At 49.8% G+C, this 20,472-nt stretch overlaps 9 protein-coding genes across 11 annotated transcripts; 4 read left to right on the top strand and 5 right to left on the bottom strand.

Annotated features, from left to right (window-relative positions):
• The first annotated feature begins 224 nt into the window (after positions 1 to 224).
• Positions 225 to 1,899, top strand: LOC126574880 (POC1 centriolar protein homolog). 2 transcript variants are annotated; one of them, XM_050235289.1, is made up of 3 exons: positions 225 to 1,192; positions 1,258 to 1,512; positions 1,657 to 1,899. In XM_050235289.1, exons 1-3 carry the CDS (start codon positions 326 to 328, stop codon positions 1,894 to 1,896), a joined length of 1,362 nt encoding a protein of 453 aa, XP_050091246.1. In that variant the 5' UTR covers positions 225 to 325; the 3' UTR covers positions 1,897 to 1,899. The 2 variants fall into 2 exon arrangements, with proteins under 2 accessions (XP_050091246.1, XP_050091247.1); XM_050235290.1 differs by having other exon boundaries at positions 1,258 to 1,707.
• A 20-nt stretch (positions 1,900 to 1,919) lies between these two features.
• Positions 1,920 to 2,832, bottom strand: LOC126574881 (copper transport protein ATOX1). 2 transcript variants are annotated; one of them, XM_050235291.1, is made up of 3 exons: positions 2,678 to 2,832; positions 2,348 to 2,426; positions 1,920 to 2,255 (listed from the first exon to the last, which is right to left on the bottom strand). In XM_050235291.1, the coding sequence occupies exons 1-3, from the start codon at positions 2,681 to 2,683 to the stop codon at positions 2,122 to 2,124; spliced, it is 219 nt and encodes a 72-aa protein (XP_050091248.1). In that variant the 5' UTR covers positions 2,684 to 2,832; the 3' UTR covers positions 1,920 to 2,121. The 2 variants fall into 2 exon arrangements, with proteins under 2 accessions (XP_050091248.1, XP_050091249.1); XM_050235292.1 differs by lacking the exon at positions 2,678 to 2,832 and adding an exon at positions 2,492 to 2,575.
• A 175-nt stretch (positions 2,833 to 3,007) lies between these two features.
• On the top strand, positions 3,008 to 5,838 carry LOC126574879 (protein DDI1 homolog 2). Its single transcript, XM_050235288.1, has 3 exons — positions 3,008 to 3,678; positions 4,367 to 5,335; positions 5,414 to 5,838. The coding sequence occupies exons 1-3, from the start codon at positions 3,414 to 3,416 to the stop codon at positions 5,752 to 5,754; spliced, it is 1,575 nt and encodes a 524-aa protein (XP_050091245.1). The 5' UTR covers positions 3,008 to 3,413; the 3' UTR covers positions 5,755 to 5,838.
• Positions 5,839 to 6,374: 536 nt separating this feature from the next.
• On the bottom strand, positions 6,375 to 7,917 carry LOC126579038 (uncharacterized). The gene is made up of 2 exons (XM_050242248.1): positions 6,946 to 7,917; positions 6,375 to 6,863 (listed from the first exon to the last, which is right to left on the bottom strand). Exons 1-2 carry the CDS (start codon positions 7,618 to 7,620, stop codon positions 6,375 to 6,377), a joined length of 1,164 nt encoding a protein of 387 aa, XP_050098205.1. The 5' UTR covers positions 7,621 to 7,917.
• A 1,177-nt stretch (positions 7,918 to 9,094) lies between these two features.
• Positions 9,095 to 10,282, top strand: LOC126577002 (cytochrome c oxidase assembly factor 7 homolog). The gene is made up of 2 exons (XM_050238351.1): positions 9,095 to 9,301; positions 9,378 to 10,282. Exons 1-2 carry the CDS (start codon positions 9,199 to 9,201, stop codon positions 10,094 to 10,096), a joined length of 822 nt encoding a protein of 273 aa, XP_050094308.1. The 5' UTR covers positions 9,095 to 9,198; the 3' UTR covers positions 10,097 to 10,282.
• Positions 10,283 to 10,352: 70 nt separating this feature from the next.
• On the bottom strand, positions 10,353 to 10,766 carry LOC126577003 (cysteine-rich DPF motif domain-containing protein 1). Its single transcript, XM_050238352.1, has one exon. It carries the CDS (start codon positions 10,764 to 10,766, stop codon positions 10,371 to 10,373), a length of 396 nt encoding a protein of 131 aa, XP_050094309.1. The 3' UTR covers positions 10,353 to 10,370.
• Positions 10,767 to 10,844: 78 nt separating this feature from the next.
• Positions 10,845 to 12,050, bottom strand: LOC126577001 (putative transferase CAF17 homolog, mitochondrial). Its single transcript, XM_050238350.1, has one exon. The coding sequence runs from the start codon at positions 11,967 to 11,969 to the stop codon at positions 10,845 to 10,847; it is 1,125 nt and encodes a 374-aa protein (XP_050094307.1). The 5' UTR covers positions 11,970 to 12,050.
• A 165-nt stretch (positions 12,051 to 12,215) lies between these two features.
• On the top strand, positions 12,216 to 14,044 carry LOC126579259 (zinc finger protein 771-like). The gene is made up of 3 exons (XM_050242691.1): positions 12,216 to 13,166; positions 13,239 to 13,601; positions 13,680 to 14,044. Exons 1-3 carry the CDS (start codon positions 12,302 to 12,304, stop codon positions 13,946 to 13,948), a joined length of 1,497 nt encoding a protein of 498 aa, XP_050098648.1. The 5' UTR covers positions 12,216 to 12,301; the 3' UTR covers positions 13,949 to 14,044.
• Positions 14,045 to 14,544: 500 nt separating this feature from the next.
• LOC126579269 (NPC intracellular cholesterol transporter 2 homolog a) lies at positions 14,545 to 16,141 on the bottom strand. The gene is made up of 4 exons (XM_050242705.1): positions 15,830 to 16,141; positions 15,640 to 15,759; positions 15,213 to 15,388; positions 14,545 to 15,063 (listed from the first exon to the last, which is right to left on the bottom strand). Exons 1-4 carry the CDS (start codon positions 15,927 to 15,929, stop codon positions 14,983 to 14,985), a joined length of 477 nt encoding a protein of 158 aa, XP_050098662.1. The 5' UTR covers positions 15,930 to 16,141; the 3' UTR covers positions 14,545 to 14,982.
• Between the last annotated feature and the right edge of the window lie 4,331 nt (positions 16,142 to 20,472).

The raw sequence follows: 20,472 nt of genomic DNA, 5'->3' as shown, positions 1-20,472 counted from the left end.
AGGAGCTGTAGTCCTGAGTTGGCTGCCTTTGCTTGACCAAACTTCGCTCGAAGGCTCCGGAAGTCACGTGGTGGGTGTTCTGCGAACGAGTTCCAACGGGTTTTTCGAAAAATTCGAGCGAAGCCCTCTTTGCGTGAATAACTTTTTCACCGCAATCATGACGACGCGTAGCTTCTTTTCCCACCGCGCGGTTCAAAATAACGTCAAATCGAAGGAGGCGTCCAAGTGAAGAACGGCTTGTGCCTCGAAAAACTGAGAAAACTGTGTATTTTTTTTCGTAAATACGTGTTGGAATCGCTTTACAGTTCCACAGCCGTTCGCAAAGATGTCGAATCCTGTGCTGTTGCGCCACCTGAAAGGCCACCGGGGCAAACTGACGGCCGTTTCGTTCAACCCGGAAGGTTCCCGGTTTGTAACGAGTTCCGCGGACAATTCGGCGATCGTTTGGTCCATCCACGAGCAGGTCCGGTGCATGCGGTTCGAGGCCCACACGGATGTCGTGAACGATATCTGCTGGTCTCCGGATGGGCGCATCATCGCATCAGCTTCGAAGGACCGCTCGGTAAAGATATGGATTCCTTCGATGCTGGGCAACTGCGATGAGTTTCGGGGCCACACGTCGAACATCCGTTCGGTGGAGTTTGATGCATCCGGCAAGAAGCTACTGACCGCCTCCGATGACAAAACTGTGAAACTGTGGCGTGTTTCACGGAAACACTTTCTCTCGTCGTTCGTGGGCCACACCAACTGGGTCCGGTGTGCCCGGTTCTCGCCAAACGGGAAGATGATCGCCTCCTGCGGGGACGATCGTACGCTAAAGTTGTTCGATCCTGCCACCGGCCAATGCATTCACACGTTCGTCGACCAGAAGGGGGCCGGCTGCAAGGTAGCGTGGCACCCGGACAGTTCGCTTGTGGCCATCGCGCTCGACAACTGCCGGGTGAAGATCTACGACGTGAACATCCGCAAACTGATCCAGTACTATCGGATCTTTGATGGACCAGTGAACTCGCTCGATTTCCACCCATCGGGCAACTATCTGATCACGGGCAGTGGCGATGGAGTGACAAAGATTATCGATCTGCTGGAAGGACGACAAATATTCACCCTCACCGGTCATCAGGGTCCAGTGACGGCGGTCAAGTTCACGAAAGATGGTCAACTGTTCGTCACTGGCAGTGAAGATCGTCATGTAAGTCCGTCGGTGCAACACATATTGACCTACTTTGACCGTTGTTTGCTTCCTTCACGCTGTAGGTTATGCTATGGCAGGCCAACTTGGATCAGGAATCGGCTCAAAATTCCCTTTACTCCAGCGATACGAGCAACACCAGCGAAACGATGCCACGGCCCGCAGAGGCAGGGCAACGGAAGCTCAGCTTCAACCACGAGCTCACCGAAACGCAGGCCGATGACGATGAATCGATTTTCAACAAGGAGAACCGGCCGGACACCAGCGTGCTAGTGGATGCGACTAAAACGGAAAATTTCAAAATCTCAGATGCCGTCGAGGTTAGCGATTAGCGATTGTTTCACCTGTCCACCTTTTTCACACTAACCCGCTCAGTGCATCTCTCATTTTGATATAAGCTTATTCCGTTGCCTTTTATACAATTTAACTATTTCTCATATTAACCCTATCCTGCCGTGGTGAAGGACATTGTCATCAGATTGAATAAATCCTCACCCAGTCGAACTCAAAACGAAGCCAACGGTCTACTTAGCCTTACCTTTACGAGCAAACCCACTCCAGCCTCTCTGGATGCGAAGCACGGCCGATCGGACTTTGAGAAACTAACTCTGCAACAGTTAACATCGATTAGCAGACGGTTGGATAGTTTTGAGAGAAGAATTACGCTGCTGGAGGATATAATTCTTCATCGAAAATTACGCTAGGAGCTAAATCAACGGTGCAGATGTATTTTGTTAAACTGTATTTAAAATATATATTACTTTATATTCTCTATCTCCTCCATCCAGTCTGCTCGATGATCAGCTTCGACGGAAGGGAAATATTGTGGAAAACATACAAGCACAAAGTTTACACGTAATTAAACACAGAAATAATGGTTCTCTTGCATCGTCCTTCTGGATTCCAGTGGTCTCCTCTGCTTTGCCCCTTCATTGCTTTAGTCCAATGTAGCTCGTTTCCTTGCCAGTCTTTTTGATCGTCTCCAACAGATCATCCGCCGACAGGGTGGACGTAACGAACACCTTCTTGTTGTCCAGGTCAATCTCCACTTTTTCCACTTTTTCTGCAAACAAAACCGGGGAACCGGGGTGAGATTACAAAACCACGAGGGCGTTTCCCTTGGCAACCAGGACCAACTGTTGGATATTTGCTTACCTTTCAGCTTACCGAGTACACGTTCTACCGCTCCGGAGCAGCCGGTGCAGGTCATTTCAACTTTAAATTCATGAACAGCCTGAAAACAGGGATAAAATAAGAGATTAATTAGAAAATCACCAACAGGAGCACCGCTAGCGCTACAAGCATAGTTCAATCGGTCCTGGGAGGGGGGGGGGCGGACGCTAGGCGCTCTTGTTATCGCACAATCACCGCGACGCAGAGGCCTCTAAGTGGTTGTTGCGAAGGAAGAATAGAGCTCTATTTACAGGCAATCTTTAATCTAATCTCGCGTCTCCGCCGATTAGATCCGCCCAATGGATCACTTACCGCCATCGTGTCCTCTCGTTTTGTCGGGCCTTTGGTTCCTTTTGCTACAAATTATACAGAATGTAGTACAGCTGCCTAGCAGACACGCTTTTAGCTTTTTTGTTGCTGTTCGCTTTGTTGAGGGCGTCCTCCGGAATGAAGATGGGGTAGAAAGTCCACCCGCGAAGTCCCCAAATTAGCTTCTTGCCTCCTTCCTCCTCCTTTCTTCCACTTCTTCGCCACCGTGTCAACATTTGTTTGCCATCTACCTTGGTCGGTCGGTGACCTTCTTCAAGCCGGATTTCAGACGGATAACAAATTGTTAAGCCACTTTCTGATTTCAAGGACACATTTTAACTTAAAAAATCACAGATTTACGTAAAAGTTTGAATAACTGAAGAGAAAAACGTTGAAATGAGCGGCATCCACGCGATGGAATCCTGCTACATGTAACAACCTTGTGTAAAATGGCCCTTGAAAAATAACTTGAAAAAAAATGCAAGTCTGGTCTGGTTTCCGAAATCGCTGATAAATTGCTTCTTTAAATCGTAGAAACAAACCGAACACGACACAGCACCGACCGCACAGAGTCGTCCTGTTTATCCTTTGCATTATTTGCGTTGCCCTCAGTTTCTGTTTCGAGTGATATCTCTTCAGTGCCGCGGAAGGGAAGCAACACAAACACCCGAACAAAGCGTGCTACGACGCCAGCCACTTTCTCTGGTGCTGCTGTTTTCTCCACGATCACGGATTCAAGATGCAAATCACGGTGCTGGACCCGAACATGACGGAGGGCACGACCTTCGAGGTGGCCGACGATATGGAGGTCGAGAATCTGATTGCCCTGTGCCGGATGGAGTTCAACATACAGGCCAACACGGAGCTGAAGCTGGCGACGAAGCAGGGCGTCATGACGGATCACAAGGAAACGCTGACGCATTACGGCGTCAAGGATGGCGATCTGGTGTGGCTACACAAGACGAACCCACGGCCAGCGCGTCCACCAGCTCCGACTGGTGCCGGTAAGCGATGCTTCTTTCAGGGCCTTCAGGATGTCCGTCCCGTCCATTCGGCGTTATTTATAGTTACACGGTCGCTATGGGAACCGTATCGCACACGATCACGATACGCATTTCCAATCCGGCGATCGATTACGTGATGGATCAGCGAAAGATCTGCGGAAAAAGAGCGCATAAAAGGAAACATGTTCGCCTCCTCTTTGTCTGGAGCGCGAAACAGGGGAAGGCCATTACACCCACCGCGGTCGTCGGTAGAGTCGTAAACAGAAATCCAAATTTAAAACCGGCTCGGTGCACCATCACCCGCGAGGTGGTCTCATACAAAAGTCGCACCAAACGCAGGTGCAATGAACTGCACGTCGTTCTCCCACGGCGCACACGGTGCACGGCACCGATACAGAAAAGATGACCTCAGAGGGCGGCTGGTTAGGGGTTGTTTTGTTCCTTTCTTGCTATTCGGTGTCTCGGTGCCTGTGTCCTCTCATTGTTCGTTCAGCCACCCAGATGGCAAGAATGTGTTGCCAATGAAAATGGGAAAACTTTCCCATTTCTCACAGCAGGCAATGATCGTCTACTGAATCGTTGAATTTTCCTTGGTTTGGACCATTCTTGGCCTACTAGATGGCGTCATGGCAGTTGCGCCGAAATGCATAGATACTGATTGCAAATGCATTATCTTATCTCCTTGTAGACCATCCGCGACTTGCGAACCTCGATTTCAGCTCCATCCAAGTGCCGACCAGTCGCGGGGCTGGCGCTAGTAGCGGCGGCGGTGGTGGTAGTGGTGGTGGTGCCTCGGACAACAGCAGCAGCAGCAGCAGCCTGCTGAACCCACGACCCTCACCATCGGTCGGCATGGAGGATGATCCGGCTGTTGTGCGCGAAATGTTTCTCTCCAATCCGGACCAGCTGGCCCTGTTGAAGCAGAACAACCCACGGCTAGCGGAAGCGCTGCTGTCCGGCAATCTCGATACGTTTGCAACCGAGCTGCGCAAGCAGATTGCCGATCGGATGGAGAAGCAGCAGAAGCGGCTGCGGATACTGCAGGCCAATCCGTTCGACGCCGAAGCCCAACGGCTGATTGCGGAGGAAATCAAGCAGAAGAACATTGAAGCAAACATGGAGGCGGCGATGGAGTACAACCCGGAAACGTTCGGTACCGTAGTTATGCTCTACATCAACTGCAAGGTGAACGGACACCCGGTGAAAGCGTTCATCGATTCGGGCGCACAGGCCACGATCATGAGTGCGGCGGCCGCTGAACGATGCAACATCATGCGGCTGGTCGATACGCGTTGGGCGGGCATTGCGAAGGGCATCGGCGTACAGCGGATCATCGGTCGCATCCACATGGTGCAGATACAGATCGAGAACGATTTCCTCACGTCCAGCTTTTCGGTGCTGGAAGAACAACCGATGGATATGTTGCTCGGGCTGGACATGCTGAAGCGTCACCAGTGCAACATCGATCTCAAGACGAACGTGCTGCACATCGGAACGACAGGCACCAAGACGCCCTTCTTAACCGAGGGCGAACTGCCCGAGTGTGCCCGCTTGACGGGCAGCCCCGAAGAGGAGAAGCGTGCCCTAGACGAATCAGCACGATTGGCCGAGGAACTGGCCCTTAAGGAGGCGCTTAGTCGTAGTACCCAGGGAGAAGGTGAGTTCCGACGACATCTCCTATCTCTGCTATCGATCCTATGAGATCCTGACTCTTTCCTTCCATTTCATGATACAGCATCTACGAGCGGTAACAGTAGCAAGCAAGGAAATAACCAGCAAACCTCAACCAGCACGGTCACTCCTGCCACCAACACCTCATCAGCGCCATCATCATCATCATCATCCACGACTGCCGCACCCGTACCGATGGAGCAGGACACGCCGCCGGCGTCGGCCTCACTGCCATCGTCAGACGATGTTCCGCTGACGCTACTGCCAACCGATCGCTTCACTGCGATGGATGTGGTCGAGCTGGAATCGATGGGATTCAAACGACAGTTAGTGATCGACGAACTCAGGGCCGCCAACGGCGATAAAACGAAGGCAACCTCGGGGTTGTTTTTGAAGTTAGGATAAAGCTTTGGGAGATGGGGCCGATCAACACTCTCCAACTGCATCTCTTTCTTAAGACACCTCTCACGGGCACACCCCAGACTAGCATTTTTGTTTTAATCTTTTTCGGCTCTTTTTTTTACGACCGCTGTTTTGATTTTGACTCTTTGACCGTCTACTGTTGGCCGCCAGCGAGCCCAAACCTCACGAGACGACGCCCGACGCCGGTGTTGCCTATAAACGACTGATCCTGATTGCGGCGACATTCTTCGTTATTCTTCGATCGCGATCCCGCGCTGTGTGCACGTGTGTTCTTTCTGCGCTTTAGTGCTCCAATCTTTGGCTACATTCTCCATCGGGTTGTGGGTTAAAAATAGGACTAAATAGGGTAACGATTTTTGTCGGCTGCAGTAGCAGCGAAAGGGGGAGGGGATGAGTGAGTAAAGTTGAAATTATAGATTATTATTTACTAAATAAATAGTGCACACTCGTGTAACAAAATCGCATTCAGTGCAGTTTTGTAGGTAGAAGATGAAAAAAGAGAGAAGAGTGGAATCACTGATAGTGGGTAACGATGGTTGGCTCTAGATTTTAGGATTCTAGGACCAACTTGCATAACTTGAGAATGACGAAACGTTTGCCAGCTATTGCAAGACCTTTTTGTTTTGCAGATACATTTGCAGCTCTTTCAAGCGCGATGGTGGACCACGTAGCTGGCGTAGTGTCAATTCCAGGACACTGTTTCCGAGGGGAATGTTACCGGCTTTGTTGCATATGTCCTGCAGATGCTGTCCAGTCTGCACTACCTGTCTGTCAATAAGCGCTTCGTCGACGTTAAACCCGAATCGCTTAATCGTGCGCATGAGCAGGGCAATCGAACTGTTCATGTTCTGGAGATTGTCAAGGTAAAGCTGGTAGCGTTGCTGATGCACCAGCATCAAGGCCTGCACCTGATGTGACCCGGAAGGTCCTGGAATGCTTCTATACCTAAGGCGTAAGCACTCCATTGCATTCAGTAGTTTTTCCTTTTCATCCAGTTGTTGATTCAACAACTCTAGCTGTTTTGAGAAATTCTTAGGAACCATCACTATCTCCTCTTCAGCTTCAGCTTCCTGTTTCGGATCACTAGCAGGCTAAAGGAATGCATAGACAAAGGCAGGTACCGTTAGTTTGGTAAAGAAACGTGCACGCCATTTTAAATTATTCTAAACTTACCGTGGCCGATGCAATGTTAATGTCTGGTACAATCTGACCGTTGATTGCTGGATCCTCGAAGCGTACGGTGTAGGAGCGAGCGATCGGCCGATCAAAGTTCTCGACGACACCACGGAACACACCGTAGGGTTCGTTGAGCACGGCCACGACGGGGTCACCCGACTCGATGCTTACCGGAATATCCGCTGGGAGATCGTCGTCTAGGTATTCAAACATTGGATTGGCCTGCAGAAACCGCACCTTCTCTCGCCGTTGCTCTAGCAGCGTACGTTCGTCGAGGAAAAACTTCTCCGAGCAGCGACGCTGAGGTTGTACTAGGGATAGCCGGCGCAGAATGCCCCGAATGTGATTCCAAGCTGCTCGATTCAGCCGACGTGTTGTCAGGGCCGGCAGCTGGCTGCTTAGCAACGTTTCCATATCCTGTACGCCACTGCCTCTGCCGAGTAGGCATTGATCGACGTTGCTATAGAACCATTCGCGAACCATTAGCCGTTGAAAGGGTTTGCGCATCAGCAGATAGCACGAATGATCCGTTTCGGTCATGTCGCAAACAGAGCAAACCCCGGACGCCTGCAGGGCAACGGTATTATCCTTGGGCGGTATTTCTTCGATAACCGAGATTTTCAAAAGTTCTTCGCTGTCGGATGCGTATAGAGGTTGCTGGTACATTTCCATAATCGAGGCATCACCATCATCGGTAGCTGTTTCAGAAGTAGGCGGCAGGTTAAGTTTTTTTGGTTTTCTGCCCAGTTTGAGAGGAACTTTCTTATCGTTCGTTTTGTGTGTACGATCAACAGTTGATGCCGTGCTCTTTGTTACTCGTTCTTGATCCTGTTTGATAGAATGATGAGAATTGGAGGAACATTGCTGTTGAATGATTGACTCTTGGTCTTCATCGTTGCGTTCTTGCTTAATTATCGTTGCAAGGATGTTCGGACCAATCGGAATGGAAACCAAAACTTTTTCTGCTCCAATAGAAATCTCCTCTCCAACGGCATTACTCTTCTCGTGTCCTTCATCAATATAGGAAATGGATGCGACGGAGACCTGTTCAATATCCACGCCACTTGTAAGCGAAATTAATTCTTTTTGCTGCTGCGTTTCCATAGTCGAAGCACCACCATCATTGGCTTGCGATGTTCCAGCGTTGGGACACAGTATCTCTATTGTGTTAGCCATTGTTTGTGCCTCTGATGTATCTCCTTGCTTCGCCGTAGCTTCAGAAGTTGTCGGCAGATCATTATTTTTTGGCTTTCTGCCTCGTTTGAGTTGAACTTTTTTATCTTTCGGTTTCAGAGTATGATCGAAGGACGGTACCTTATTGTTTGATACTCGTCCTTGCCGACTGGAACGTTTCTGATTGATAGAACAACTTGGCTCATCGCGTTCATCGCGCTCTTGTTTGATGGAAACTTGAAGAGGGCCAGACGAACCAAAGCAACCTGCGTCGACCGGCAAAGTAACGGGATCCTTGCAAATTTGCATATCATTTGAATTCCTGCCATCAAGAACAATGGCCGCAGGAAGTTTCTGATCTGTGTTTTGCAGTGGCCCTGCCGTGTCTTTTAGGGCTAATGATTCGATTTCTGGTTGCGGATCTACGGGTTCTTCCTTGATACGCAACGTTCTGGTCCGTTTCGTTACATTCAATCCGCCGGCATGTTCAACAGATAACACCGATTTCTTGGGTGCACCTCTTTTCCCAATAGCTTCCTGTGCGGTGCCGACATCTTGTGGTGCCACAAGCTGGGCCTGTTTCCCATCATCCCGCGGCTTTTCTTTCGGTGGCTTGGGCAAAGCAGGTGCAACATCTTCAGAAGCAGCACCAGCCGACGTCGATTCTGATTCCGCAATCTTGCTGTTCGTTTTACGCTTCTTTCTTTGGGGTTTCTTCGATTCGACACTCCCCAGCACTTTGCCACTGCGTAGAATTCTTGGTTTGAACTCTTCTCCGTCGATTTTCTCCATCGCTTCTCCGGTTCTCTTTGGCCAATTTAATTCACTAATCGCTGCGATTTCACTGCTCAGAACGACTCCAGGCCTGCTTTTCCTTTTTTTTTCAAATCCAAATTCGACCAAGGTTCGTATAGATAACGTGACAGCGCCAGTAAAAAAATACAAAAAAATCGGAAAAACATTTCACAGGCTCGCGAAAGAGTTACGTGAGGTGGAGGCGCCTTACAAAAGTGTCCCTTTTATCGACTCACCTGCTGCTGCTGCTGGTGCCGGGAAAGGCGCAAAACAACCCATAAAATGTCTTCGTTCGATCTGAAGAACGAATCCGAGGTCAAGGAGTACATCGACAAGCTGGGCGTCGAATACCGGTTCGGGTGCTACTCCGAGAAGAAACCGGAAGGTAAAAAAGCGAGGGAAAGCGACAAGTTAGGGGGATTGCTTACTAATTTCCCATTCTCCCCCCCCCCCCGTGACAGTGTGCCACCTGCTCGGCGACTATCTCGAGGGCATCCAGAAAGACTTTGAAAAGGCGGCCAAGGTGTACCGGTCGAACTGTGATGATTACAACTACGGCAAGAGCTGCCTGAAGTACGGCAACTACAGCTTCCTGGGAAAGGGGCGCGCCTCGGAGAAGGGCGACCCGGCGAAGGCGTTTGCCTACTACGAGAAAGGATGCACCCTGAACGATCCGGACGCCTGTCTGCACAGCGGGCTTCTGCTTGTGTCGAAGCTGAAACCGAAAGAGATAACGCGCGACGTACCGAAAGGGTTTGAGCTGCTCAAGAAAAGCTGCCAGATGAACAATGCCGGCGCCTGCTTCTATCTATCCGGGATGTACATCTCGGGCGTAAAGGATGAAGATGGCCAGACGACAAAGGGACCGTCGTCGAGTGAAGCAACAGCCCCCGTCACCGTTACACCACCAGCACAGCCAGCTGCCCCGGCGCTATCGGCAGCAGCGGGAACGTTCGTCGTCGAGCGGGACATGGAGAAAGCGTTCGAGTTCGCGTACAAAGCGTGCGAACTGCGGAACATGTACGCCTGTGCTAACCTCAGCCAGATGTACGCCAAGGGTGACGGTACGGCACGGGACGAGAAGAAGGCGGAAAAGTTCAAACAGATGGCACTCGAGATGCAGGACGAGGTCCGGAAACAGCAGCAGCTCACATTCCAGCAGGGCCTCAATCCTACCTAAACCAACCATCCGGCATCCGGGCGGCACAGTTTCGTTGTTTTGCTTCGATTACGTTCGGTGGCAATAAGCTCCGTTTAATTTTTTTAACTGTTTCATTTAGCGCATTGCGACGGGGAACTTGCAGGTTTCCTTCTTGATCGAGCCCTGAGGGAGAGGAGTAATAAATGTTGTTTCGTAGTGACCATAGCCATAGTGACTGACTGTAACACACCGTGTCTGGCGAGTGTCTTCTTTCTTCGGAGTACCTTCGGCGGTTGCTAGATGAAACGCGCTGCTACGAGAATTGTTTCTTTATTTTGCTTCTCACCTCTAGCGGAAACTCCAGCACCCGTGCCAGACTGCACGGACGGCAGAAGGTGGCCCCGTAAAAGAAACTACACTCGGGCGCTTTGCAAACGGTGCGCCGGCAAAGGTTACAGTCTGCTCCGAGCACCAGGAAGTACTCGCACGGTGGCTTATCGGGTACTGCTTGTGGTGGTGGCGCGAATGGATCTCGCATCACGTAACTGTCCTCCGCCAGCTCAATTAGCTTGCCCACGAACGGTGGTCTTCGTCCATGGTAGTCAGCACTTTCGCTCGCTTCACATAGCTCACAGTGGAACGGGATCAATGTAGGCGCCGGTCGCTCTGATGATGCGCTAGTGGATTCCGGTTCCTGTGTGGCCGCCATCGGGGAACGCCAGCTGAGAATATGGTAACAAATAACAAGCGAATAACTACATAAAGCCTTGCAGGAACAAGTTCATGTCTAGGAGCGTGTGTTTGTGTCGTTTGGCCACCAGAATGGTCTACTGGTGTGACACACGATACTGTCCGTGATGCCGGGTACGGTCAACGTTAAAGGTCCACCGGCCGGAAGCACCTTCTCAATACGCAACAATCCGAGCCCGCGACCAGCAGCATATCCCCGTAGTTTGCCAACGGATGCACCAGCTTCATTTTTAATATCCGCCTCACGTAACACATCCACCGGAACGTCTTCCAGCGGTAGCCCCTCGAACTGCAGTGGCATCAGGCGTTTCCGTGTTACTCCGGTGTGGTAGGTACGGGCCGTTAGTTCCTGGCCGATGTAGCAACCCTTGTGGAAGCTTACACCGTGCAGCCAATCACAGTTGCTCTCGAGCGGAAACGCCTTTCCATCCGGTAAATTGAGTTCTCCTTCGCCGATACCAAGGGCGTAACGGAACGGCACAAAACGGGGGACGGTGGCAATCACGCCAGGGATCTTTTCGAGTAATCGATCCAATTTTGCGGTCTGATCATCACCACCAGCCAGCAGGACACGGTAATCGAGCCGAGGAAGTCGTGGATCTTTAAACAGATGAGGATCGGTAGGTGCTTTCCTTTCTTCCGTCGGTAGTGTTTTCGTTTCCGGATCGATCTGTTCCCTGTACGCAACCCAGCTGTGGTATGTTTCTTCCAGCTGCACCTGGACTTTCTTCCGCAAACGGTACAGCTTCAGGTGTTTCTCTAACCGAGAAGCAACGGGTCGGTCGCATTCGAGCAGGAAATCATCATTTCCCTTGGCTTCCGGATGCCGGTACACGAGTGCATCGCAAAACACACGCCCGTTAACCCTCAGGAACATGGTATAGATCGCTCGGCCGTGCTCGAAGTGGCGCATATCGTTCGTCATCAGTCCCTGGAGGAAGCTTATGGAGTCGTCGCCGTGAACCCGTACCAGTGCACGGCCCGATAGTGCTTCGAAGGAATACGGTTTCTGGGCGGATTGGGATCCATCATCGGCTGCAGCTCCGTGGATGCTGGAAGAGCAGGATATCGTTCGTTTCGCGACGGAAGGTGCAGAACGGTCGAACCGAAAAACACCGGTCGCTGGTCGGAACAGACCGCAGGTCCATCGTGTGATCAGCATTCCGTTCGTTCCTAGTACCGTTTCGCCAAAAAACCGACTTATTATGGTGGCCAAACACCCAAAAACACACGCTCACCGGCCGGGAAATACTCACGCTTGGATCGCGATAAGGACAATCACGAAATCACGAACGAAAACAAAATCCTGCGTTGCTTGGATTACGATTATGTGAAAAGATTTTCTTGCGTCCATGCGAATAGAATCGATTGTCACTTCCCAGATCACAACATAAACAAACATATTTCCGTGGTTCTCGGTCTGGCCAATAAAACGGGAGTTCCCGACCATTTATCTAAACTACTGTATATTTTAGCTCTTCCGTAGTGTGAACAATGGATGTGGTGAACTATGAGCAGGTGGACGAATCGCCGGAAATCGATTCGCTGGATCTGGATCTAATCTGCCGCTGCTGTATGGGGTCCAAACGGCGGATGAAACCGCTTTTTTCGATGGAACACGACGATATGCTGCACGCCATTACCGGTATCCGAGCACGGCCAGATGATGGCCTACCGGGTCTCCTCTGTGTCCCGTGCCTCCTACAGCTACGTCGCTCTCACCTCTTCAAACTGCAAAGCGAGAAAACGGACCGCCTGCTGCGTGGCTACGTGAGCCACGTATCGTTACTGAAGAGCTTCGAACAAGAGCCACTCCCAAACACCGAGGATTCGGGGCAAAAACTGGAAGACTCAGTAGACTCTGCCGCCGTCGACACGGATTCCAACAATGAACCGACATCGGAAGTTGTAAGCATTGAAGTTGCGGAACCGGTCACCTGTCCCAAATGCAACAAACAGTTTCTAAACCAGCGAAAGATGAAGCGCCACATGCGGATACACAGCAGCGAGCAGTACCATCAGTGCACCGAGTGTGATAAGGCGTTTGCAGATAAATCGAACCTCACGAAGCACATGTGGAAGCATACGGGCGAGCTTCGGAATCAGAAAAACAAGCCACACCTCTGCGCGGAGTGTGGTAAATCGTTCAAGTACAGTACCTCACTGTCGCGCCATAAGCGGATGCACAGCAAACGCAACGTATTCACGTGTGAAGTCTGCAACAAGTTCTACGCCGAGCACCAGACGCTGGTGAATCACATGCGGACTCACACGAACGAACGGCCTTACTCCTGCAGCATTTGCGATAAGCAATTTGCCCAGAAACCAAATCTCGATCGTCATGAACTGACGCACACGGGTAAGGAAATATTTCCCACCCCGAACACAGCAGGCCTTAACACTTTTCCTTTATCTTTCTCTTTCTGCACAGGCGTCAAACTGTATGCTTGCGATTTGTGTGAGAAGCGGTTCTCACAGAAGAGCTACTTGATTGTGCACAAGCGGATTCACGAGAATGAAAAACCGTTCCAATGTTCATCCTGCTCGATGGCATTCGTCTCGCAGAACTCGCTCCAGAAACACCAGCGTACACCTTGTTCGGATCGCCCGTTCGCTTGCGCACGCTGCGGCTTATCGTTTCGCTACAAGTCCTCCTTACGCATGCATAGGCGCAACCATCATGATGGGGAATACAATTGCCGTATCTGTGCGATGTCTTTTCGCACCGCGGATAGCCTGTCCAGTCATATGTCGACCAGGCATCCCACCGTGGACTGGGAACATGATTACGATGGTAAGGAGGGGGGGGGGGGGAGGGGGGGGAGGCAGGTCAATTGTGCTAGCCTTTCAACAAACACTCTTTCTTTTACAGTAACATCTTTTAGCAAGAAGAAGCCAACGAAGCTAACCGATGACAAACGAAGCAAGACAAACGAACTGCAAAAGGAGGAAGGACACCGGGAGCAGGACACCAGGAGTTTCGTAGAAACGTTTGAGGAAGGGGAGGAGAATGAGGAATCCCAAAGCTACGATGACTCTGCATACATCGAACAGCTAGTACCCACAGACCAAGTTGAACAGGAACCGCTGTTATCGATTCAGATAATCAAAACTGAAGAGCCCGAGTTTATGACGGAATGAGGTACCGAATGAAAGATGTTGGTTGAGTAATGAATTGAAATTTGAAGTTGTGGTATGTTAATGAAATAAATCGTGCCGAAAAACAAGCATGAAAAAGCTTGCTTAGACAGTAGATCTGCCCCGCGGGTTGTTGTGTTTCTCTTTTCGCCGATCGTCGATTTACCGACAAAACTTACAAAGAAAGGGAGAAGGCCGCACGATTAATCACTTACGCAAGGGTAAAACCCAGAGCAAATGTTCCTCCGCAGCATGGCCATTTGTTAACAAAGCAATTCCCGTTCTTCCCCTTTCTTTGAGTCGTGCAGCCAACTGATAAGGTAACTCTGCATGAGTCACGATTCTCCAACAAAGCGGCAACTTGATCAGCGCAGAACAACCCGATGATGCACGGCTTTACCACGCAAGACACGTTGTGTCTGATTGCGATCATGTGTTGTGGCGAGCACATGGATCTTGTTACGCCGCTTGATCCATTTAAATCCAATAAAGCGCGACACAAGCGGATATCTAACCGACCGAGCGACCGACCACCAGAGTGACCGACCATTCATACTCCACTGTCGCATTCGGATGAATTGAATTACGAATAATTTCATTTCCGTAACGGCGTTCCTCTAACGCCAAAGGGGGCCGGGCCGGGAGTCGCGTGCACGGTAAACGTGCGCCAACGCGATACTCTCCAGCTTCGGTTTGCTTTATTGGATTGCTCTTCAACGGAGGCAGCTTTACAATCTAATTAACATCGGATGATCAGAACGATCTTTGGCGAGGATCCTGCCTGTGACCCCGGGGGTGGGGATTGTGGTAATAAGAGGGAGGTCTGGTGAGTCTGTGGGGGGTTTTTTATGTTGCTTTACTTCCTGCTGCAGCTAAGACGACGTCAATTGAACGAAACACCCTTCTCGGGAGACTGCGGTACTTAACGATGAATTGAGGCCATCGCGCCGAAGGAAGCAGCGAGGAACGCAGATGATCCGATCCACGACATCATCCAATTCAACTCGATGGCGACAACGACGATGGAGCCGAGTATTCTACTGTATTTTTGCCGGAATCAGAACGCAAACAACCTGCGAACCAGCGGACACCAGCTCCCATTTCACCTCGACGGACACCTGTTTCGAGAGGTGACCAACAGAGCATGATGCAATCCATTAGCTCAATCGTTGCTGGCCATTTCATTTGACGCATTTCGATCTCGCCAGAACACTAATGACCGATTGAATCTCGTGCGGAATGAGATAACGCACCGAGCGTGGCTTACCTTCGGGTACTGCTTGAGCACGGGCAGTGTGGTGCTGTAACGGTAGCTAGTGTCCTTCTTCAGTGGACACTCCAGACCACTGTCCTTGCAGCCATCGTTGTTGGGCAGATTGAAGGGCACCTCCATACCGAGGATAATCCCGTGTACGACCGCCTTCAGATCGGCCAAATCTTCACCTAAACGGTGCCGACAACGGAATAAAGTGAACCAGTTAGTGTTCTCGTGCCTGTGCCTTTGTAGCCTGCTTCGTCAAGTTCAAATTAGTTAATTCCTCTCAATTACGGTGAAGATCAACCAGGCAGCCTTGTACCTTGTGCACCATTTAGTACCCGGCTACCGCTGAAGGTCATCACCGACGAAACATCCCCCCCAATTACCTAATTGTTTACCCAGTTGGCTGGCAAGCCTTAACCAATCTGCTACTTACTGCTTTGGAAGGTGATGGAGATGGTAGCGTTCGAGTTCCGTTTGAGCACACAAGAAGCATCATCGTCGGCACAGTTCGATACCTCCACCTTGCTGTACTGACCGAGGGCCGTCTCATTTGCTGGGAAAAATTGCCGTTACCATTTTAACGAAAAACGATTTCAACCAGACCACCCTCTAAAAACACTTACCACAGTTGCCAAATTCGGCAGCTTGTGTGGTTGAAAGCGAGCAAACCACGATCGCGGCCAACAGCAGACCTGCCAGCATTTTGTTCGTTTGCGAGAACATATTTGAGATGAGTCACTCGAAATCTATCGCTGGCGGTGGCACTCGTACTCGTTATCAACTTCTTGCTTTGCTTTGCTTGGGATGGACAAGCAGACAACGGCGTAATCAGTCAACGGTAATCACTTCCACACGTTCTAGGCACGACGGTTGTGTGCTTCTGCGCTTCGCGACCGTTCGGTTTGAGCTCCGGTAATTGACTACTCCTCTGGCCATCCGGCTGATAAACGCGAACTGCCCCATGGCGAACCATCGGCCGGCGTTGAGTTCGCCGTGCACGCAAACAGCGGTTCCGCTGATGATGGTCGTGGTAGATAGGATGTACGTATGTGGGAGGCGACCGTTGTCTACTGCGGAGGCTTTTCGGATGATCGTCACCGTCTGATCGATGGGATTTAAAACAGAACCGCTTCGAATCGTAGGAACCCGATTTCGGATTAGGGCACTGAGTTGCCATGCGACAGTTTGGGTATAGCGATTGGCTTTCATAATACTCGGTGTAATTTACAAGAATTTCTTCATTTATTTCATCATAGTTTTTTCCTGCTGCTACTGCGACGAGTGACTGCTGTTCTCTGCGTTCTTAGCACAGAAATTGCGCCTATTGATCCTTTCCCTTCGCTATCGCATTAATTTTTTGTTTGTTCTTTACCCTCGAATGCACATAAACTTGTAACATTTTTCTCTTTTTTTTTTGTTATGTTGCTGTTGTTTCTCCTTACCCCACTTACATAGACTCATACCCGCAGGATTGGTTTTTCTCTTTTCCTTCTCTGTTTGTTTAATAATATTCTTGTACCGCCGCCTACTATTGTGCGGTGGTTGTTGTGTTGCAAACGTTTATAACGTTTCGCCGTGGTTAGCGATCAAAATACCATTGATTTCGATCTACACGCTACTAAGGGTGTTTTCCTTTCTGTAAATGTGCTCCAATAATTGTTTGCTGCACACCGCCATTATTTCTCCTTTTTAACTCGGCAGCGGTGTTCCATTAAATGCTACACAGCTAAATTAACACATACAATTCACAGGGGAGTTGCAGGGTGACGGTGTGTGGGGGAGGGGGCGTTGGAGTAGGGATAGTGTAGTACTGGGTTACATGAACATACATCCTGCTGCACGCTTATCGCTTATTCTAACACTTTTCCCCACGTTTCTGTTGCTTTTGTTTTTTTGTTTTGGCAAAAACGTAAGCGCGTGAATTTTCTACGCGACTCGCAGAGCCCAGGGATTAGGGAAACCCCTTCAAAAACATGTTCTCCCCCCCCGGGGGCCCTTGGGAAAGGGCAGTACAACCTCGTACCGCTGCGAACAAGGCTGCTGTCGGAACCGACGACTAATCACCAATCTACGTTTAAACGATATATTAAATATACGTGTGTATAATGCACATTTGCTTCAGCATGGCCACACATACACAAAAACACAGACACATACGCGCACACATACACACCACGGTGAGTAGTAATTGGTTTTATTTTTCCCACTTTTCCATCCCTCTTTCTGTGCGCTTTACAGAAAATAGCTTTTCCTTTTAGCAAAAGCCACGTGTGCATCGACCTTCGCATAATGTTCCCTCGCGTCTCCGGTCCTCCCTGTAAACACTTAAAACTTTATCCTCGCGGCCTCGGAGGTCACAGTAGCCGAAGGTGAGCGACTACTTATTGCAGTTCTAGTAGTGCTTGCACAACGCACGCAAACCAATAGCAACCCGTATGTGTGCATGTGTGTGCGCAATGGTGACTGTGTTGCTGGTATGCCTTCCTCTCCTGTGAGGCCCACATGCCCGCTGGTTTAATTTGTACACACGCTCGCTCGCTCGCTCGCTCGCTATCCGCTGTATGCATTACTACTTTGTATACCTGTTATATCTGCTCCGCGGGAAGCCAGCATGCTGATCCTACACGAAAGGTACGCCACATACATACAGGTATTTGTAAACTGCTTTTTTTTTGTTTATTTTGTAGAATATATGCATGTATATCGCGATCACCGGATCGCCAGGTTGCGAGCACTATTCGTATTTAGAGCTATCGGAATCCGTTTTATGCAACAACACATTGCTCGATGCCATGCGTCGAACGCGGAAAAGCGAACAAGGGTGTGTTTATAGTGGCGATAGAACACCGTAGCCAAAGAGACGAGAAGAGAGAGAGCGGAAAGGTAGAACAGCGGAACGGAAAAAAGAATGGGAAAATGCAATATTTTCTTCTCTCCCTGACCACAGCACGCGCTGCCAGGTTGCTACACGCTATAGATCCCACCGTCGCCAGGTTGCAGTAGATGGGCGATGAGGTAGTGGCTACATAAAACAAAAGCACGCACGCACATACACACTTACACACTGTTCTTAAAGGATTCGATCTATATAGACACTCGCTGCGCTTTGGGGTTAAAACACCGAAGAACAAATGTTATGTACAAAGATGCCGGAGGTCACCGACGACGACGACGACGACGACTAGCCCTAGCTGGCGATGGTTGTTCTATGAACAACGCAAACCGAAATACCTAAAGCCTACTACACTCTGCACTCTGCGCTGCTGTTCACATTGGATTGGTTTTGGCTCGTAGTAGAATATTATTTCGAGAGAAAAAAAACGCAACGAATACAACACGCCACCACGTAATGGTGTTAAATGCATTTTGCAAATCACTTAAAAAAAGGGGGGTGTTTAGTTGAAATGACTATCAACACCAGCATGCCACGGTGTTTGGGACGTACATTCGGAGCTAACGTAAGATGGCTGGTACATTGGCATGGTAACGAACAATCCCAGAGCGACGGGCGCATTCTTTGATTTGTTTTGCGGAAGAGGAGTTGCTAGAATGTTCCGCTGCAACCGTTACATTCCAGGTTTCACTTTTGTCTCAGTTTTTCCCCCCTCCATTCGCTTAACGCTTTTGCTAGATACAATTTAAAGGTTAAAGGTTTTACATGTACCAGCTGGTGGGTGACAGAGGGGCGAGGCAAGGCGGAGAAGCCACCAACAACCGCCAACTGCCGCGAACCAGCGACGACAACACGCCCGATCTGAACGATGAAACGAACCGAAAAATCAAATCATTCTACTCTAAAGTCTCTTGGTGTTGCATAACAGTGAGCTGCTGAATTTATATGTTACTTTTGTTTTTGTTTTCCCTCCTCCTGTCCCTTCCGCTGTAGCCTTCCGTAAGCAACCATCCCTCTCCACATTTTTTTTTCTTCATATTTTTGGTTTGTTGTTCGATATTTGCATCCATCCATCGCCACCCGGGTGTTGGGTTTCTCTAGACACAATTTACTTTAAGATCCCTTCACGATTATCCCTCCCACAGCACAGCAACTGTTTAACAGTTGCACGGAGGCCTGGGGAGAGCGCCGCTTATGATGATAGTTATACCAGTTAGATCAAGTAGTTCAATATCAGGCTGGCGGCATCACTAACAGGGAGTTTCCCCGTAAAGGGGGGGGGGATGCAAACGATGGAGGAAGGAGGGAATCACACACAGGACTACACACACGCACATACACACACGCACACACACATTATTGCCACACACACAGTCAGAGCTATCCACCGAATATTAAGATACCACCCGCCAGTGGTCGGCCTCGCACCCAATGCACTTCTCCTTCCTAATTGATTGTAAATTACTGGAGTATCTTCCGGAGCATTCCGGTGGCCGACTGATCTCAGTGTGTGTGCGTGTAGTCAGAGGCTAACTTTTCGTATTACATTTTGTTTAGTTTTGTTTTTCCTTTATTTTTGTCTCTATTCTTACTGAGGATTGTTCGTGCGCTTTTAGTTTTTTCATAGTTCCTCTGCTCTCCGCTGGTAGAGCCTTTCTTATCCTGCAAATCTCTAAGGGTGTACTACTACGCGATGTCATCCATTGTCTATGTGGAGCCGGGGGGCGTGTAGGGAGAAGGAAGGCGCCCAAATGGTGGTGCGCAACGAACCGGCAGCAACAGTAATGTAACCGCAACAAAGCCAGGGGCTTATCTTTCTATATGTATATCGATATATGCATGTGCATGTGCGCTCCGCTTGCTATTGTCATTGATTGTGTCTGTGGGTGTGGCTGGAGGTGAAAAGGTGACACCAACAGCAGGTGGAAACGCAAACGCAAAGGAAGGAAAGTTCTGTGGCGCTGTCCTGGCATCAATACGGGTGAACGAACAGCAAGAGACGGTCGAAGGAAGGAAGTGCGGTTGGATTGCTTACTCGCTTGCTCTGCTCAGTACACACAGTACAGCAGTCTAACCCGAGGATTGCTTTGCTGCAGCTGCATCTGGTATTGCTCAGCCAGTTGCTATGCCAACGAATCGGAGCGAACTGCGGAATGGCACTGGCACACGCAATCGCTCTGTCGCTCGTATGTTATCCCCGGTATGCAGCGGTACTCTTCTGCGCCTTACTACTCATACTAGAATTGTTTTTGTTTTGTTTTCTATGTTTGCGTAACCTATTCACCCACCTTACGCCGCGCCTCCATATTATCATGCTACTCTGTTATCACTTTCATCATACAATACTAAATTGACACATTCATTAGTCTAGAT

The sequence above is a fragment of the Anopheles aquasalis genome, chromosome 3 (genome assembly GCF_943734665.1).
Source record: "Anopheles aquasalis chromosome 3, idAnoAquaMG_Q_19, whole genome shotgun sequence".
NCBI lineage: Eukaryota > Metazoa > Arthropoda > Insecta > Diptera > Culicidae > Anopheles > Anopheles aquasalis.
Note: the sequence above shows the minus strand (reverse complement) of the source record. Positions and strands in the feature narration are given on the sequence as shown.

Coding starts and splice junctions, on each gene's coding strand:
- LOC126574879 (XM_050235288.1), top strand. CDS start 3,414: ATGCAAATCACGGTGCTGGACCCGAACATGACGGAGGGCACGACCTTC. Junction 3,679..4,366: donor ACCAGCTCCGACTGGTGCCG/GTAAGCGATGCT, acceptor ATCTCCTTGTAG/ACCATCCGCGACTTGCGAAC. Junction 5,336..5,413: donor TCGTAGTACCCAGGGAGAAG/GTGAGTTCCGAC, acceptor TTCATGATACAG/CATCTACGAGCGGTAACAGT.
- LOC126577002 (XM_050238351.1), top strand. CDS start 9,199: ATGTCTTCGTTCGATCTGAAGAACGAATCCGAGGTCAAGGAGTACATC. Junction 9,302..9,377: donor CTCCGAGAAGAAACCGGAAG/GTAAAAAAGCGA, acceptor CCCCCGTGACAG/TGTGCCACCTGCTCGGCGAC.
- LOC126579259 (XM_050242691.1), top strand. CDS start 12,302: ATGGATGTGGTGAACTATGAGCAGGTGGACGAATCGCCGGAAATCGAT. Junction 13,167..13,238: donor TCATGAACTGACGCACACGG/GTAAGGAAATAT, acceptor CTTTCTGCACAG/GCGTCAAACTGTATGCTTGC. Junction 13,602..13,679: donor CTGGGAACATGATTACGATG/GTAAGGAGGGGG, acceptor TTTCTTTTACAG/TAACATCTTTTAGCAAGAAG.
- LOC126577003 (XM_050238352.1), bottom strand. CDS start 10,766: ATGGCGGCCACACAGGAACCGGAATCCACTAGCGCATCATCAGAGCGA.
- LOC126577001 (XM_050238350.1), bottom strand. CDS start 11,969: ATGCTGATCACACGATGGACCTGCGGTCTGTTCCGACCAGCGACCGGT.
- LOC126579038 (XM_050242248.1), bottom strand. CDS start 7,620: ATGGAAATGTACCAGCAACCTCTATACGCATCCGACAGCGAAGAACTT. Junction 6,864..6,945: donor TTAACATTGCATCGGCCACG/GTAAGTTTAGAA, acceptor GCATTCCTTTAG/CCTGCTAGTGATCCGAAACA.
- LOC126579269 (XM_050242705.1), bottom strand. CDS start 15,929: ATGTTCTCGCAAACGAACAAAATGCTGGCAGGTCTGCTGTTGGCCGCG. Junction 15,760..15,829: donor TGCCGAATTTGGCAACTGTG/GTAAGTGTTTTT, acceptor AATTTTTCCCAG/CAAATGAGACGGCCCTCGGT. Junction 15,389..15,639: donor CTCCATCACCTTCCAAAGCA/GTAAGTAGCAGA, acceptor GGCACCGTTTAG/GTGAAGATTTGGCCGATCTG.
- LOC126574880 (XM_050235289.1), top strand. CDS start 326: ATGTCGAATCCTGTGCTGTTGCGCCACCTGAAAGGCCACCGGGGCAAA. Junction 1,193..1,257: donor CTGGCAGTGAAGATCGTCAT/GTAAGTCCGTCG, acceptor TTCACGCTGTAG/GTTATGCTATGGCAGGCCAA. Junction 1,513..1,656: donor AAATCTCAGATGCCGTCGAG/GTTAGCGATTAG, acceptor GCCGTGGTGAAG/GACATTGTCATCAGATTGAA.
- LOC126574881 (XM_050235291.1), bottom strand. Junction 2,256..2,347: donor TGTACTCGGTAAGCTGAAAG/GTAAGCAAATAT, acceptor TTTTGTTTGCAG/AAAAAGTGGAAAAAGTGGAG.